This window comes from Mastigoproctus giganteus, chromosome 11 (assembly GCF_048544385.1).
Source record: "Mastigoproctus giganteus isolate SK-2022 chromosome 11, ASM4854438v1, whole genome shotgun sequence".
Taxonomy (NCBI): Eukaryota; Metazoa; Arthropoda; class Arachnida; order Uropygi; family Thelyphonidae; genus Mastigoproctus; species Mastigoproctus giganteus.
Window position 1 is genome coordinate 90,096,603 of NC_143585.1, and position 16,299 is coordinate 90,112,901.

The window sequence follows — 16,299 nt, forward strand, 5'->3', positions numbered from 1 at the left end:
TGCATAAATACAAGTTAGGTAACTTTAAACAGACTATCCCTGACTGGGACAATGGTCAGTTCAGTACAGAAGATTCATGATTTACTCTTTTGTACTAAACATAGCATATTAAAGGCCCTTTACAGATTTATACTCACCTTCAATTTCACATCTAAACATTTACTTGACCTTATTACAGATATCTGTAAATTTAAATTAAAATCTTACAGCAAGCTGACCAGCCAAGATAATAATATCACCACTTTTAATTATAATACTTGCCTGGACAATTTCAACATTAATGATTGCATCAATAAATCTACTGACCTACTTCCAGTTGGCTGCCAAAACTTTAACATTATTTCCAGATTCAGATATGCTAAACCTTTTAGGCTCAAGGTTTGCAATTACAAACACCTAGCAACAAACTTAGATAAATCCAACCCTGAACCTACTTCTAATGTATGTATTTGCCATCAGGCTAATTTCCAACCGTTTATTGATAAACATTTTGGCCCTATCTTAACAGGGAACTAAGAAGCATAATGTCCTAACAAGGCCATATCTTAACAAGGAACTAAGAAGCATCATGTCCTATTGGCTTCAGATATAGCCCATACTTTAAAATCAACTTAATTTTTCAGAAAAGAATTATATCATGATTTACTTAACTTCTGTTTTAACCTCTCTTACCATCATAATATCCCCATTGAAGCTTCCAGCTATGGATTAATTCAGTACTTGCTATGATGCTACAGCATTGTAAGCCATCATTGTCACAAGTAAAGCCATCAACAGGTCTAAAATTTCATTTTTTCACATTAATAATCACCCCTGTTGATAAAGCCGCTTGCAATTATGCCATTATCTGTAAAGCCTTTTATTTCCAAACATTAAATACAGAACTAAATTCCAGTGTCACCTATAAGTCCATCACTAACATCAGCAGTATCATCACAAAGAATTTAATTGCTTTCAGCAAGAAACTAAAAATCAACTTCAATATCTACAACCTTCCTTACATTTATTTCATACCTAAGTTCCATAAAAACCCTACAGGATTTAGGTTTATTACATCCTGAAAATACAGTTATGCCCATAAACCTGGCAAAATTTTAGAAAAGTTACTTAAACCGATAATGGACATCCTTCCTAATAGTAGAATAATTAATAACAACATTCCAGTTATTAATCCCCTGAGTACTGACAACATTTCTCATGTGCAAACTTTTGATTTCAATAGTCTATTCACCAGCATAGACCTAACTAACTTAAAAAATTGATCCTGAAGAAAATTTATAATAAATACAAACATATTATTGGTTGTAATTCAGTTTTTTGGAACAATCTCATTAATCTCTGTCTCTCCAATGACTACATTTTTGATGGCCAATCTGTATACTTGCAAACTAAAGGTACCCCCGTGGGTAGCTAACCTATATCTATACTGGTCTGAGACCTCTCTACCCTCAGATATATTGATGACTTATTGGTATTCAACTACCCTATATTTATACATGACTTTGCTGGTATTTATTCTTCAGAACTTACTCTGGAAAAAACAAATAATAATGATTTTTCAGCCAATTACTTAGACATTAATATTAACAGCCCTCATACCACAATCAACATATACAATAAAAGAGATGCTTTTAATTTTAATTTAATTTTATTTAATTTTAATTTTTAATTTAATTTTAATTTTACCCACTGGCACACTAACATTTCTAAAAAAGTACATGCTAATATAATACTCTCCCAATGCATCAGAATTGCGACAATATGCAGTAGCGACAGTCTCTTTGCTGACAACATTAAACAGTTCCATGATAAATTGCAGTGCAATAATTTCCCTACAGCATTCTTCTACCATCATTTCAAAAAATTGGTAAATATTATAAAATTCAAAAAACTTATAAACTACAACTTTGATATAAACAACATATTTACTGAAACATATGAGGCATTTGTCCAGACATCTGTCCAGGGACCAACTATGGTACGGGTTCAGCAACCCGGACAACCTGAGCACAACTATATTACTCTTCTTCAAATTTCTTTCTGCTTTCCTTAATAATTACATTTTATTTCTTGTGTGTAATTAGGCTGGCCGAAAGCAATACACAAAACTTTGTATCCTCTGATACAAAGTTTTGTCTTTCTACACTACTTTGTCAGTCATTAATAAATTCCCTCCGCTGGCACTGTGCCTCATTTGTTTATTTACCTACTTCCCTGCAACACGGGACATTTCACTTTGACGACTCCACTTCCTCCCCCTCACACGTGGTTGCTTCAACTGATATAAACACTCTGGACAGCAATCTATCGGCTTTATCCGTGGTTCTCCAACGTTACTTTGTAAACACCACATGCAACTATTTCACAGATTCCGTTCCAAACACAGTAAGTTGAAGTAATTTTTGTAATGTATCTGTCCTTTTGAATTAAAAGAATTTTTCCCCCCCTCCTTAAAGTTCTATTGGCAAATTTTTTTTTTTTTTTTTTTTTTTAAATTTTACTCTTTTCTTTTTGGTCTCTGTCGGGTCGGCTGTGATTTATACATTTCGCATGTATACATCAAAACAGAAACAGAGACCCTGCTTATTGTCGTGGCTCCTATGGTTTTGGCTGCCAACCATATGAAGAAGTAGTTAAAGCTTTAGGACCCACTACTTTAGGTAACATTGTTATCTTCATTATTATTTCTATTTTTATGTTAATCAATTTATTTCAGGTTATCTCCTTCACCTTACAAGCCTTCTCAATTTTTCCATGGTAATTATGATTGACAGGTCAACATCCCTTCCCTATACACTGAATATAAACATTTGTCTGTATTTCAGTATGGGTGCCAGGTTTCTCTACTGTAGCTAGTAGTACCTGGATCCATAACAGTTTAATAATTTTGATTTAATACTTTGTCATTCGGTAACTTAATTATGTTTATCAGTATTATATATGTATATATAACCCCCCCCCCATTTTTTTTAAATGAGATAGGATTGTGGTTAACCAGATTATAAATGTCCAAACCCAATTGGAGAATATCCTAAAGATTGGTGTCTGGGGATGGATACCAGTTTTGTTTATGTCATTCTAATGAGAAAAAAGAATATAGAATGCTCCCATTGGTAAAATAATAAATAGGATTTGTAGGCACTGGAAGAAGTCTATTAAGAAGCTTATGCTGCTGTGATGTGCCACCTTGCAATGTGTATTTTAAGTTACATGCATGAAACCCACATGCCACCAGTGTTACACTGTTTCTCACCATCTTATATACAGTTCTCATATATACATGTTCTTACTAACTTGATTGTAAATGATGAATGCAGTAAAATGCAATAATGTTCCACTAAAAACAGACTGCATTAAATGTTGAAATAAAAATGGAAGTTTTAAAGTTTTGTTGAAAATGGTTAATGACATGGAACTCAACATCAAAAAATGCTCCATTTTCAAAAGAAAATTGGTTGATCTGATAAGTGGCTACAGATTTCCTCTAAGAGTGAAAATAAAGTCAGGCTAGTCCTATGGATCTTGCATTCATTCCCCACACCTACCCACTAATCATCAAAAACAAAATAGTATTACTCATGTGTTTTGTTTCAATAAATGTTTATTTAATAAACTTTGAGTTTTAATATGTAATTTACCAATCAGAATAATATGCAATAATAAAAATGAGTCTGAAAATTATAGTAGTATTGACAATTTATAGCTGCTATGGACTTATACCTGTTATAGCATACATGATAGAAGAATGTATTGTATATAGAAAAGTCAGAAGAGTAAGTGAAACAGAACATTGAGGTATTTAAGAATTAGTCAAAAAGGTGTGTAGGCTTTCATAATGTTATCACTAAAACCCTGAAGCTTCGAGGAATTGCCCAGTCAGATATTAACTGTTTCATTCACAAAATAAAGTGAATGAAAATGAGAAGTGGAAAACTAGTAAGGTGATGGACATTAAAAGATATCAGGTGTGCAAAAATAGCATACATTCTAAAGGACAAATTTTATCATCGATGTGGATAAAATTTACTGGCCCTTTAATTTGAGCTGACAATGCAGTAATTTGCATTGGGGGAAAAAAAAAAAGTATCAGTAAATGTTCAAAACCAACAGAAATAATTCATAAGAGAATAGCTTTAAACTACTTCTGTACTATCATTTATATCTTGGAAAATTCATCACTAATATTTGAACAGAGATATATAATTTGTTCATATTCTTTTGATTATTAAATCCTTTCTGATTCATTTCTACGCAACTACAGACTATAGCAGAGGTTCCCTAACTTTCTTGGTTCAGCACCCTTAGTGTCTCAGTAATTTTTTCATGGCATCCCTAGGCCAAAAGAAATAGCTAACTGTTAAATATTTCTTTTACTACTTATTTTTCTTAGGTCCTAACAGTTTGGTTTATTTGAGTAGTTAGGTCCAAACAACTTAATAAGTATTTATGCCCTAACAACTTGGTAGCCATTCGAAAAAATAATACATATAAAAATTGAAAGAAAAAATATTTTTATTTCATTCTTAAATAACCACAATTACTTAAAATTATAAGATTTCTATAATTTTTAGTAATTTGCCACACTTACTAATGGGATGTGTACGCCTGTTGGGCACTGCACAACTTTTCATACCTTGGAATAAGATTGGACACCACCACCACCACCCTCATTTCCTGTTCCACATTGATTTTCGTGCGGTACTTGCTTTTTATCACAGCAACCGCTGAAAGCCCAGCTTCGCAAAGATATGAAGTCGCAAATGGAATTAGGATTCGCTGAGCTTTAGCACTTAGCAGTGGATATTCATCTTTTGTTGATATCCAAAACTCAGTTAGTTCCATGCTGCCAAATTCTGTTTTTAAAGTCTTGTCACAAGACAGCTCAATAAGATTTTCTTCTTTTGCAGAGGTAAATTCAGAGGGAGCCTTAGCCTTGAATGGGTCTTGAATCCATGCAAACTTCTCCATATCCTCTGGAAAGCATTTTTCAAACCAGTTACCGAGCTGTGTTAGATGCTCTTCAAAAACAGATTTAAGTTTGTGCCTCAAATAAACATCATTGGATGTAACAAACTGCTGCAACGTGGGGAAACAGTCTTTGCAACCATCTTCATTTAATTTTCTTCTCCATAGTAGTAACTTTTTTCTGAAGGCTGAAACCTTCTCTGCAAGTTTCAGAATGTGCGTGTTGTTATCCTGCTGCAAGAGATTCAACGCATTCAATTTTTCAAAGAGATTGCACAGGTATGATAATTTTGACAAAAAATCAGTATACAAGAAGTTTTTGGCACACTCATGTTCTTCTTCTTTGAATAAGAGTATAGTTCCTGTCGTAATTCGAACACACGGGACAGTACATTGCCACGGGAGAGCCATCGCGAGCTACGGTAACCAAGATGTGTACTCAGATCCCATATCCTTGCACAGTTTTTTTTTTTTTTTTTTAAAAAAACCTTGTTGCCTTCTGTGGCCGAGTGTTTATAAAGTTCAACGCACTTTCCATGACTAGGTTCATACAGGTATGATATGAGTCCTCCACTGTGTTCGCACAGTGGAGGACTCGGTTGCTTTGATGCAAGCACTTCCCTGTGGATTATGCAGTGGATCCACAGTGCATGAATAGTTTTGCTTCGTATGAGTGCCTGCAGTCCTCCCTAACAGCCAGACAGAGTGACCACCATCAGTACAGACCCAAACACACTTAGTCCAGTCTAGGTTGTTTTCACACATAAAAGTGTCAACAACCTCAAACAAGTCTTGTGCCTTTATACCTGCAGTGATACTTTTACAAAAGAGAAGGTCTTCCACAATTTTGTCACCATCTAAGAACCGTGGGTAGCAAAGCAAATGAGTATCCTTGTTACTGTCTGTCGCCTCATCTAGCTGTAATCTGAATTCCTTCACTTTCATTTTTTCAATTAGCTGATCGTTGAGGCCTTCGGTCATGCATTGGATTCTACAACTGATAGTACTGTTGGATAAAGGTACCTTTGAAAGCAGTCTTTCTACAGATTCACTAACGATAATGTTGACCATATCCACTGCAGCCAGTAAAATCAGTTCTTCTGCAATGGTGTGAGGCTTTTTGTGATTCTATATGCCACCTTGTAGGATGCTAGCAAAGCATTGCTTGGTATTGATGCTTGTTTAAAAATGTACCTTTGTGTTCTTTTAACTTTCTGGTAAAATAATCACGTGATTTACTTACTTGCCATGTTAGGATGATTAGCCTCCAAGTGGCGTTTTAGTTTACTTGGAAGCATGCCCTCTGGAGCCCAAACTTTCAGACATAATACACACTGCAGACACTTTTCACGATTGACATCTACTGAAATAAAGGTGGGAAGGAGCAGCAGTGAGTAGCACACGCTACTTGATTAGACCGGGGTTCGAGCCCGTCACCACCAAATACGGAGGATGCGGAAAGGTCACGGAATGACCACCGCATATCCCGGAGCAATATGGCCTTAGTTGCTAATGCTCCTAAAATCCAAAAATAACAAAAAAAAAATATCTACCAAAATAAAACCAAAGTCTAGATAAGTATTGTCATATTTCACAACTTTGTCACTGGTCTATGATTTGTCATCCTTCAAGGACTAAAAATCAACAAAATAATTCACTGAATTTCACTAGACCTCACAGACACTTGATCAAAACACACTTCAGTTATTTCGATTACTGAAGGACCTGGAGAGTTAATAGGATTTATATACAAAATCTAAGAAATGAAAAAGTATGAGAAGTTACTGGTGTATCTTAAAGAACAAGTTAAACAAAAACATCTCAAACATTCGAGAACATCATCAAAAGGAATGCAGCGCGATCTAATGTTGAAACTGTGAACTACATCGAGCTAGTAGTTCACACGGTGTCTGACAGATGTTGAGTATCGCTGTTTCCCTCGAAAATTTAAAATATCCCATGGTGACCCGGGATGCTGCAGTGCACAATTTGGGAACCACTGGACTATAGTAAATTGTAAATATACTCTCATTCAATTTATATGACAAGATTATTATAAGGTGAAGGCAGGTTCAATCAGGAAAGTCTCCCTCTCAATTTCTAGACCTAGAATTTAATTTTTTGATTCCGTACTATTAATTTTTGTTTAAGGCTTTAAATAAGATTGATAAGAAGGGGAAAAAAAATTTTTTTTTTTTTTTTTTTTTTTTTTTTAGTGAGCAAAATGAAAGCAATTGATTCAAAGAATTTTAGTGGTAAGATTATAGAGAGAAGACTGGACATTAGAAGATCATTAAAAAAGAAGAAGAAAGAAAAAGAAGAACTTAAGAAATCAGCTGAAGACACTAGTTCAATTCGTTCAGACTTAACTGGTAGTCGATCATCTCTGGCTAGTAGTGAAACTGGTGCTCTTCTCCTTTGTAAAAATATACCATCTCGAGAGGTGAGAGAGTTTTAAAAATGAGTAGGCATATATTTCTAATGTTAATGCATGGCAATTGAATCTTTTTTGAATTTTAGAAATAAACTACACTTCTCTGCATTTAAAATTTACTTTTCTAGGTGTGCAACATAGTTTAGTAGTTATTGTGTGAGTAAAGTAGCACACATACCTAAGTTGACAGTGTTTCAAGTTCACATGACTGCTAAATATGGTTAATGATTGTTTTTGTCAAAATGATTAATTATAAGATATAAAGCACTAAATGGTGTGAAAGATGCTGCTGTTACTTTGTTAAAATTAAATTTAGGAATAAAAAAGTTAACAAAAAGTAGTAAAAATAAAACGATATTTAGGGTACCATGCCATTGAAGTATAGTTTTCTGTTCCAACTGCTTTTAAAATGTTTTCTTAAATTTTTTGAAGACAGTGACGATGAACAGAAGTTAGTTCCAAAATATTTCCAGTTTTATATCTACATATAGGAAATTCTATAGCTTTTAATCCAGAAAATTCTTTTAAACACGGAGGTGTAGTCAGTTATTAAATTTTTATGGGTACTTGTCTGTTATCCTCTCATCAGTGGAAGTTACAAGTAAGTCTAACCTAACCTAACCAGTGTATATTTATTTGTATTTATATTTATGCCTATGTATAGGTACCTTTTGAAGTTCATACATAGTTTAATAGTGACAAAGGTTGCACCACTTTAAGTGATGATGTCATAACTACTTGGCAGGAGGATAATAAACAAGTACTATTTTGGGTATTAATTCATGTTGTTGTTAAAGTTGTTGAACACGTTAACTGCATGTTGATGCATGTGCATCCGTGAGCTTTTCATCCACTTAGATGAAAAAAATTGCCTGCCTTTAAGAACCATTTTTCTTCCGATTTGATGCAAGAAAACTGGATATATTTGTCAAGTAACCTTTGCTTGCAGCTGACTAAATTCATCCATAGAGAGAAAGGTTGTAGTTCAAGCCAGCAGTGAAGGTGTTAGTTCAATCTCAGTAACTATTATTTTTATAAAGCATAGTAGAATCCTATTATCCAGAAAGCTTAGGATTGATATTTGAGATAGTTTATTTATTTTTTTTGGATAAATAATTTTAAATACAGTTTATCTATAGTATAAAAGGTAAACAGGAAAAAATAAATTGTTTAAAATTACAGTAAACCAACACAGATAAAACTCTGCATTAGTAAACTGTGTTGATTTTATATAACATGTTGGCTGTAGGTTTAACAAAACATAAAGCTAACATGTTTTTCATCTAAGTGGTTTAACAAAACCTACAACTAATATGCAGTTCACTCTGTTTGTTATTTATTTCATATACTTTGCTGTTAATTTCTGAAGAATTTATTACCGAGTGATAAGAAATTTATTGATGTGCCTGAAAAAAGTCAAGAAGGCTGGATAGATTACCAATGCCACTTTCATGTTACACCAACTATGTTGATGTGATACATAAAAACTTTGAAAAAAATAAAATGTTTACAACTTGGCTGTTACATAAATTTTTATTTGTGGTAATTTATGTAATGGTGAATTTCTAGCGTGTGTGTGTGTGCGCGCACATGTTCCACAGTGAAGTTTTGATATAACATAATATAATTTGTATTATACAGAAATGACATGGATAAAATTTACTCTTGTTTGCATCATTCATAATGCTTTATATAAATGGAATCATGATTTTATTATTTTTTGTAAAGTGAAATTAGGGAAATGAACAAGCATGCAGTGCATTCAATTATATTTCTTAAATTAATTTTTTTCCCCTTTTTCTGTGATTGATCATAAAAGTGAAAATTAAATGTAGTTATCTCCTTATTAATTTATTACTGACATTACAACTTTAAAAAATATTTAAGAACTTTGATTTTATAGATACTAAATACATGTACAATACAGCACAACTCACCGAGATTATAATCCCCCAAAAAACTTCACCAGGCCATATGTATGGTATTGTTTACAGCATTTTAAGATTTGTAACCAAGTTAAATGAGGCTGAAAAAACACACGATGAATAATAATGTGGAGTATACAGTATTTATTCAAAAAATTTAATCTAATACTTGTAAACAGTACTGTATAGCATATAAACAAGTTACAATATACAAGAACAAAAATAAACAAAAGGTTAATCTGCTCACATTATTGTTGGTGTTATGGTGATGGAGGATCATAAACTTTCAATGACACCGATTTTGGCAATCTGGGAGCAGATTGACTAGTCATGGTACAACCTGTGGTTGTCTTATGTCCACTTTCTTGAAAAACTGATGGATTTTAATCTGCACATTTTTCTTCTTCTCTTCATACATTAATTTTGTAGCAGGCAGTGGCATTGTTTACACCTGCTGCCATTGTGGTGAACCTCTTGTTGTCAGGATCTTGAACCTCGAAAGATGATAGTGCTTTATCTATTAAAGAAAGATTCAGTTAGCTGCTTGCAGGTGAAATTTTTTTTCAACAACTTCTTCCTCTTCAGTTGCCTCCTGCTGTGTCTGTTTTTCAAGTTCGAACAAATCCAAATCTTTGAGCAGCTCCTGAGAGTGGCTTTCCAACAGTTGGTAAACATGCTCTACCCCCACATCGAGATCCAATTGTTTTCCGAGCACCGTGTTTTTTGAGACTTACTCTACCTCTTCAAATGTATGGAAGTCATGAGCAAATTGTGGGATGAGTTTCTTCCAGATCCTATTAATATTTGAAAATGTTATCTTATGCCAGGCAGAATCTATATTCTTGATTGTGTCATAGATGTTATATTCCTTCGAAATCTGCTTTAAGGTCATTCCACTTTCTCCTTCTGTTGCTGTTAGGGCTTAATTAAAAGTTCTTCATGTGTAATAAGCCTTGAATTTAGCAATAGCATTAGCATTAGAATTAGTAGAGGCATATGATGCAAGAAAGCAAGCTTATTCAGCATCAGCCAAAAAAAAAAAAGAAAAAAAAGCACAACCACTACTACCATTTCACGCCTCCGTTCGTTCGAAATACCTGTCCAGCTGAGCCTTAAATTTGTTTAGGCTATCAACTTCAACAACAAGTGATGGAAGTCTATTCCACAAACCAACTGCCCGCTGGCTAAAGGCAAATTTCCGCACATCTATCCGACATCCGTCCTTCCTCAATTTGAATTTATGCTCTCTCAGGTGATTATTCTGAGCAAGAGGAAGAATCCCATCGGCATTGAGCATACTCAAGCCATTCAAAGCCTTGTACACCTCTATCAAGATCACCTTGCCGATGCCTAGTTTCCAGACTCTGTAATTTGCAAAACTTAAGCCTTTCTTCGTAAGAGTAACCCTTTGTTCCATTCACTAATCTTGTTGCCCTTCTCTGTACTCGTTCCAGCAGCTCTACATCCTTCTTGAAATGAGGCCTCCAGACCTGTATACAGTACTCAAGGTGTGGCCTGACCATGCCTTATACAAGGGAATAATCACATCCCTATCCCTGCTAGAAAAATTCCTGTATATCATTGACAAGACACCATGAGCTACTCTTGCAGCTCGTCTGCACTGCTCAGAGAACTTCATATCTGCCTGCACAATTACCCCCAGGTCCTTTTCATTCTCTACCACTGTCAGCGTAGTACCACAGAGTTGATACGTTGATCTGGGGTTACTGTTTCCCATATGTAGTACTTTACATTTATCAATGTTAAACTTCATTTGCCACCTCTCAGCCCATCTGCTCAACCTTTCCAGATCCTGTTGCAGCAGCATAGCATCAGTAGTGTCCTTAACAACCCTGCCAACCTTTGTATCGTCTGCAAACTTGGACATTAAGTTTGATATACCATCATCTATATCATTTATAAATACAGAAAACAACAATGGACCCAACACTGAACCCTGAGGAACTCCACTAATAACATTAGTCCACGTTGAGCAGTGTTCTTGATTACCACTCTCTGTCTTCTGCCACTCAACCATCCCTTTATCCATAGCAGCAATTTGCCTCCAATGCCACACTGCTCCAATTTGTGCAGCAGTCTTCCATGCGCAACAGTATCAAAAGCCTTTCTAAGATCCAAATATATAATATCAAAGTTATTCCCTGCATCCAGTTCTTTTGTGACTACATCATAGTATCCAATCAAATTGGTCAGACAAGACCTGCTCTTAACAAAACCATGCTGTGTCTGAGCTATAACTGAATTCTTGTCCAGATGATCCTGCAGTGTTTCTTTAACCAGTGCCTCCATTAATTTTCCTGGAACCGAAGTTAAACTACCAGGTCTATAATTACTTGTGTCAGCCTTTGATCCTCCTTTGTGAATTGGGGTTACATTTGCACATCTCCAGTCTATGGGTACCTCCCCTGAGTCCAAAGAAGCTCTCATAATTATGGCCAGGGGTTTGCTTACTTCCTTTGCTGCCTCCTTTAATATAACTGGATAGATCCCATCCACCCTGGGTGCCTTTTTTATGTTTATCCTCAACAATTTCTCCTCCACTTTCCTCTCAGTTATTAGAAAATCATCTAGCTCACTGCCAATGTTTACTTCACCTACGACATTCCCCTTCCTAAATAACTCCTCATGTGTGAATGTAGATGCAAAATACTCGTTTAGATTGTTAGCCACCTGAGCAGGATCCTCAACTGTTGAACCATCAACATCCAGTGGACCAATCTGATTCATCCCTTTCCTTCTTGAGTTTAAATAGGTAAAGAACTCTTTTCTGTTTTTCTTTGCATCCTTTGCCAAGGATTTCTCATAATCTGCCTTTGCCTGCCTAATCTCCTTTGTGACTTGGTTACAGACCAACTTATATCTATCATAGGCTTCCATGTCACCCATTAATTTGTATGCATCCCATGCATTTTTCTTCTCTGCCATATGTCTCATTAGTTCATCTGACAACCATTTAGGCCTGAACCTTGAACAATATTTCTTGGTTGGTATGTAAAGCCTGGTAGCTTCCAAGATTAGTTCCTTGAATGCTTCCCATTTTGAATTTGCTGTTGGTAACATCATCAGTTGGTCCCACTGTATAGAATTTAAATACTGTCTCAGCCCATCATAGTCGCCTTTACGAAAGCAAAAACCCTTCCCTTTAACTCTGATGGTAGTTACCTCCTTGAGTAAATCCCACTTCAGCACACTGTGATCACTGCCACCTAGTGGTTCCTTTATTTGCAGATTCTTAATGCATGAAGAATCACTGCTGATAATCAGATAAAGAGTATTACTCCCTCTAGTTGCCTCCCGAACATCCTGGTGTAGAAAACAATCATCCAATAAATCCACAAAAGCCTTGCTAGTGTGTGAGTGACCAAACCACAAATTCCAGTCAATATCTGGGAAATTAAAATCTCCCATTATAAGACTCTCTGATTTACTGGCCCATTCTATTTCCCTGTACAGTATCCTATTATACTCATCAGAGTCATTAGGCCTATAGCACACTCCTACTCTCAATTTTGATTTACCCATGCTTATGTCACACCAAACTGACTCGACACTGCCCTGTCCATCGATGTCGACTGGCTTCACTTCCTTGGATTTTATGTGTTTTTTAACTAATAGCATAACCCCTCCTCCCTTCCTATCCTGTCTATCCTTTCTGTAGACGTTGTACTCCCCAAATTCCAGTTCTGCATTCCTTATATCTGTGTGACACCATGTCTCTGATATCCCAACAATATCTGCCTTTGATGTTTTGAGCAAAACCTCAAATTCATCAAATTTATTTACTAAACTCCTAGCATTGGTGTACATGCAAGTATACATGCACCTATTTCTATTCTTAGCTACCCTAACACAACCCATGTGTTTACTTGTACCGCAGTGACTTCCAGCAGTCTCTGAAATATCCTGCATATTGTTTTTCAGGCTTCTGCTCATTCCAATAGAAGCAGTGCAAGAATCTCTTTCGCCTCTGCCAGTGGCTACTGTTAATCTATTCGTCTTTGTCTCCCCCCAAGCTAGCAGTTTTCCGACCCACCTATCACTGCCTTGATAGCATCAGCAAATATTCTTGCACCCTTTCTATTTAAGTGTATCCCATGTAGAAGCAATCTCTCCTGTTAACAAGTACAGTCCAGGCTGAAAAAAATTCTACCCCTTGAGCCTTGCACAATCTTTCCAGGGCCGAATTGATCGACAAGGCTCTCATCATATACTCCCTTCTATCGTGTCTGGGCAGAATTGCAGACACTTTCAAATTCTACCCTACTTCACGCCTTTTTTTCAACAGTGACCTGTACTTGTTAAGTAATTCCGCTGGTCTCCTACTTTTAATATTATTAGTGCCAACGTGTACAACTATATCACCTTTTGTGCCCTTAAAAGATGATATCCGCTCTACAACGTCATCAACCTTTGCCCCTGGCAGACATACCCTGGTCCTGTTCCACCTATCCTTTTTACAAGGCATGTTCCCTGTTTCCCTGACAATAGAGTCACCAACAACTACTAGTTCCTGTGGGACCAGTGCATTCTGCCATGGGGGGCTGCCTCTCTGTTGCAAGATGACCAAGTGCAAGCTCTGGCGTTGATGTGGGCAGCTGAGAGCTTGATGGGCCCCTCAATTTATTTCCTTCGAGGGCATCCACCCTGTCTTTCAAGGTCTCATATAGGCCCATAACAACGCCTAATGAGTTGTCGCCTAATTTCCTTGCACTCCTTGCATCGTGCACACACACAAAGACATCCCCCATGGCAGTATCATGTCCCGTACCCGATTGCTCCGCAAACATCAAGCAAACAGTGCATCTTAAAAGGCTGTGATTCAGAGGGCAACTGCCCCCCTCAGTTCTCCCCTGAGCCACAGCACTCCCATTAGCTTGAGCCTTTTGCTTTGCTGCTCTGGTTTGAGTCATGATTTCGATTTAATGTCAATAAAATTACAATTTCAGAACAAAATTAAAACCTTAAACTTGTATCCTAACACAGTTATAACGCTATATTTATTTTTCAGTATCGAGTTCAGTTTTATTTTTCAGTATGTTATCTACGAGTTCCCTTTATATAACTTCCGTATCAAGTTATGTATTAATTATTTGTTACGTTTGTACTCTGTCGTTATATATATATATTTAAAAGTACAATTTAATTGACAATGAAGTTTAACAAGATTAATAGATTTACTGATTAATTGACAATATTATATTAGCACTATACTATACAAAGCTAATGCTATCGAATTCCGGATGTGCTGTATCGTGTTACAATGGCGGTAATTACGAACGGTACTTCTTCGGACTCTTAAGTATTGATAACTTCCAAATCTCGCTGTCTCAATTTAGAATAAACTAAGAATCCTGACTAGGTCTGTACCTACTTATAGATAATAATTTGATATAACAAGTGGTTAATAAATCGGCTAAATACGGTTAAAAACCTCTCGTTCAACGGAGCTGCAATTTGTAACACATGGTTTTGATACCGTTACCGATACTAAGTAATACCCATAAAATCTCTATCAAGTTAAACTTTAAACTAAGTATCGTAACTATGAATATAAAACTACTCTAGAAAATAAGTAAATATGCCAATTTAAGCTAATAAAACAGAAAATAAATCAGAAAAAACGTCTTCTCCAGGAGCTGCAAAATAGCTGCGGCCGCACAGGCTACTCTCGAACCCACGATGTGGGTTAGAGAGTAGCCTCAATAACCCCCTGATCCATTGGTTATAAGAGGGAGGTGGTATTGGGAGGCAGGTACACCACGTTAACATTAGAATGAAAATCATCCAGGTGAGGTGGATGGTTAGGAGCATTGTCCAGTACCAACAGGATCTTGAATGGAAGGTTGTTTTCAGCACAGTACTTTTCTACTTGTGGTATGAAATGTTTGTGGAATCACTCCTTTAAGATTTCGATAGTAATCCAGGGCTTAGAGTTAGACATCCAGATGACTGGAAGTGAAGCCTTGATAATGCCTTGGCATACAAAAACCCTTAGATTTTTTGCGTGGTATACCAACAGTGGTTTGAGTTTGTAGTTGCTGGCAGCATTTCTCCCCAGTAGTAGAGTTAGCCAGTCTTTTGCTGCCTTTAACCTGGGCATTTTCTTTTCCTCCTTCATAATATGCATGCAATCAGGCATTTTTTTTTCCAAAAACAAGCCAGTTTTGTTTACATTTAAGATCTGTTCTGGCTTGTAATCCTCATTAATAATGCCTCACAGAAACTCCGGATATTGATTAGCAGCTTCCTCATCAGCACTGGCTGCCTCACCTCCCATTTTAATGTGTATCAGATTTGTTCATGCCTTGAAGCATTGGAACCGTCCATGACTTGCATTAAAGGTTTCTTCAATAGCACTTTCACCATGTTTACTCTTTACATCTTTAAATAATTTTTTTGCTTTTTCTTGAATGAGCTGTAGGCTACAAGGCATTCATTTTCGTTGCTTATCTTCCAGCCACACACTTAAAAGTTTTTCAATTTCCTCAAATCATTGGACTTTTTTCCTACTTATTGTCAACTGCATTGCCACAGAATGCATTACATGTTCAAGAATTCACTGTTTTTCCTGGAAAATTGTGTTCATGGAAGAGTGACTCAAGTCCAACACGTGCTACGTCAGCCTACTTCTTACTGTCTTCCACTCGTTTGTCTAGTTTCATTTCCAATGTAATAGAGTGCCATTTACCACTATTGCTCTCACTTTTTTTGCTTTGGGGCCATGTTAGGGAAATAACAATATCTTTTTTACTACAGGAAAAAACAGTGATCCTACTTTGAACAAGAACAACAACAACAAAAAAAAAAACCTTCAGGGATCAGGAATAAACAAGCAATGGTAGCAGGTGGCCACGTGGGTAGCTGATGCAGTGGACCCCCGTAAACAGGGATTCAGTGTCAGCTACGATTGGTTCACTGTACGATCAAATCATTTTATGATGGACTCTCATCTCA

General features: G+C 36.1%; 1 protein-coding gene across 1 annotated transcript in view; it reads left to right on the top strand.

Annotated features, from left to right (window-relative positions):
• Positions 1–16,299, top strand: part of LOC150078245 (regulator of G protein signaling loco-like) — a 311,630-nt gene that overhangs the window by 224,056 nt on the left and 71,275 nt on the right. The window contains 1 exon segment of the mRNA XM_090384508.1: positions 7,182–7,408. Coding sequence (XP_090240634.1) covers positions 7,182–7,408 — 227 coding nt within the window.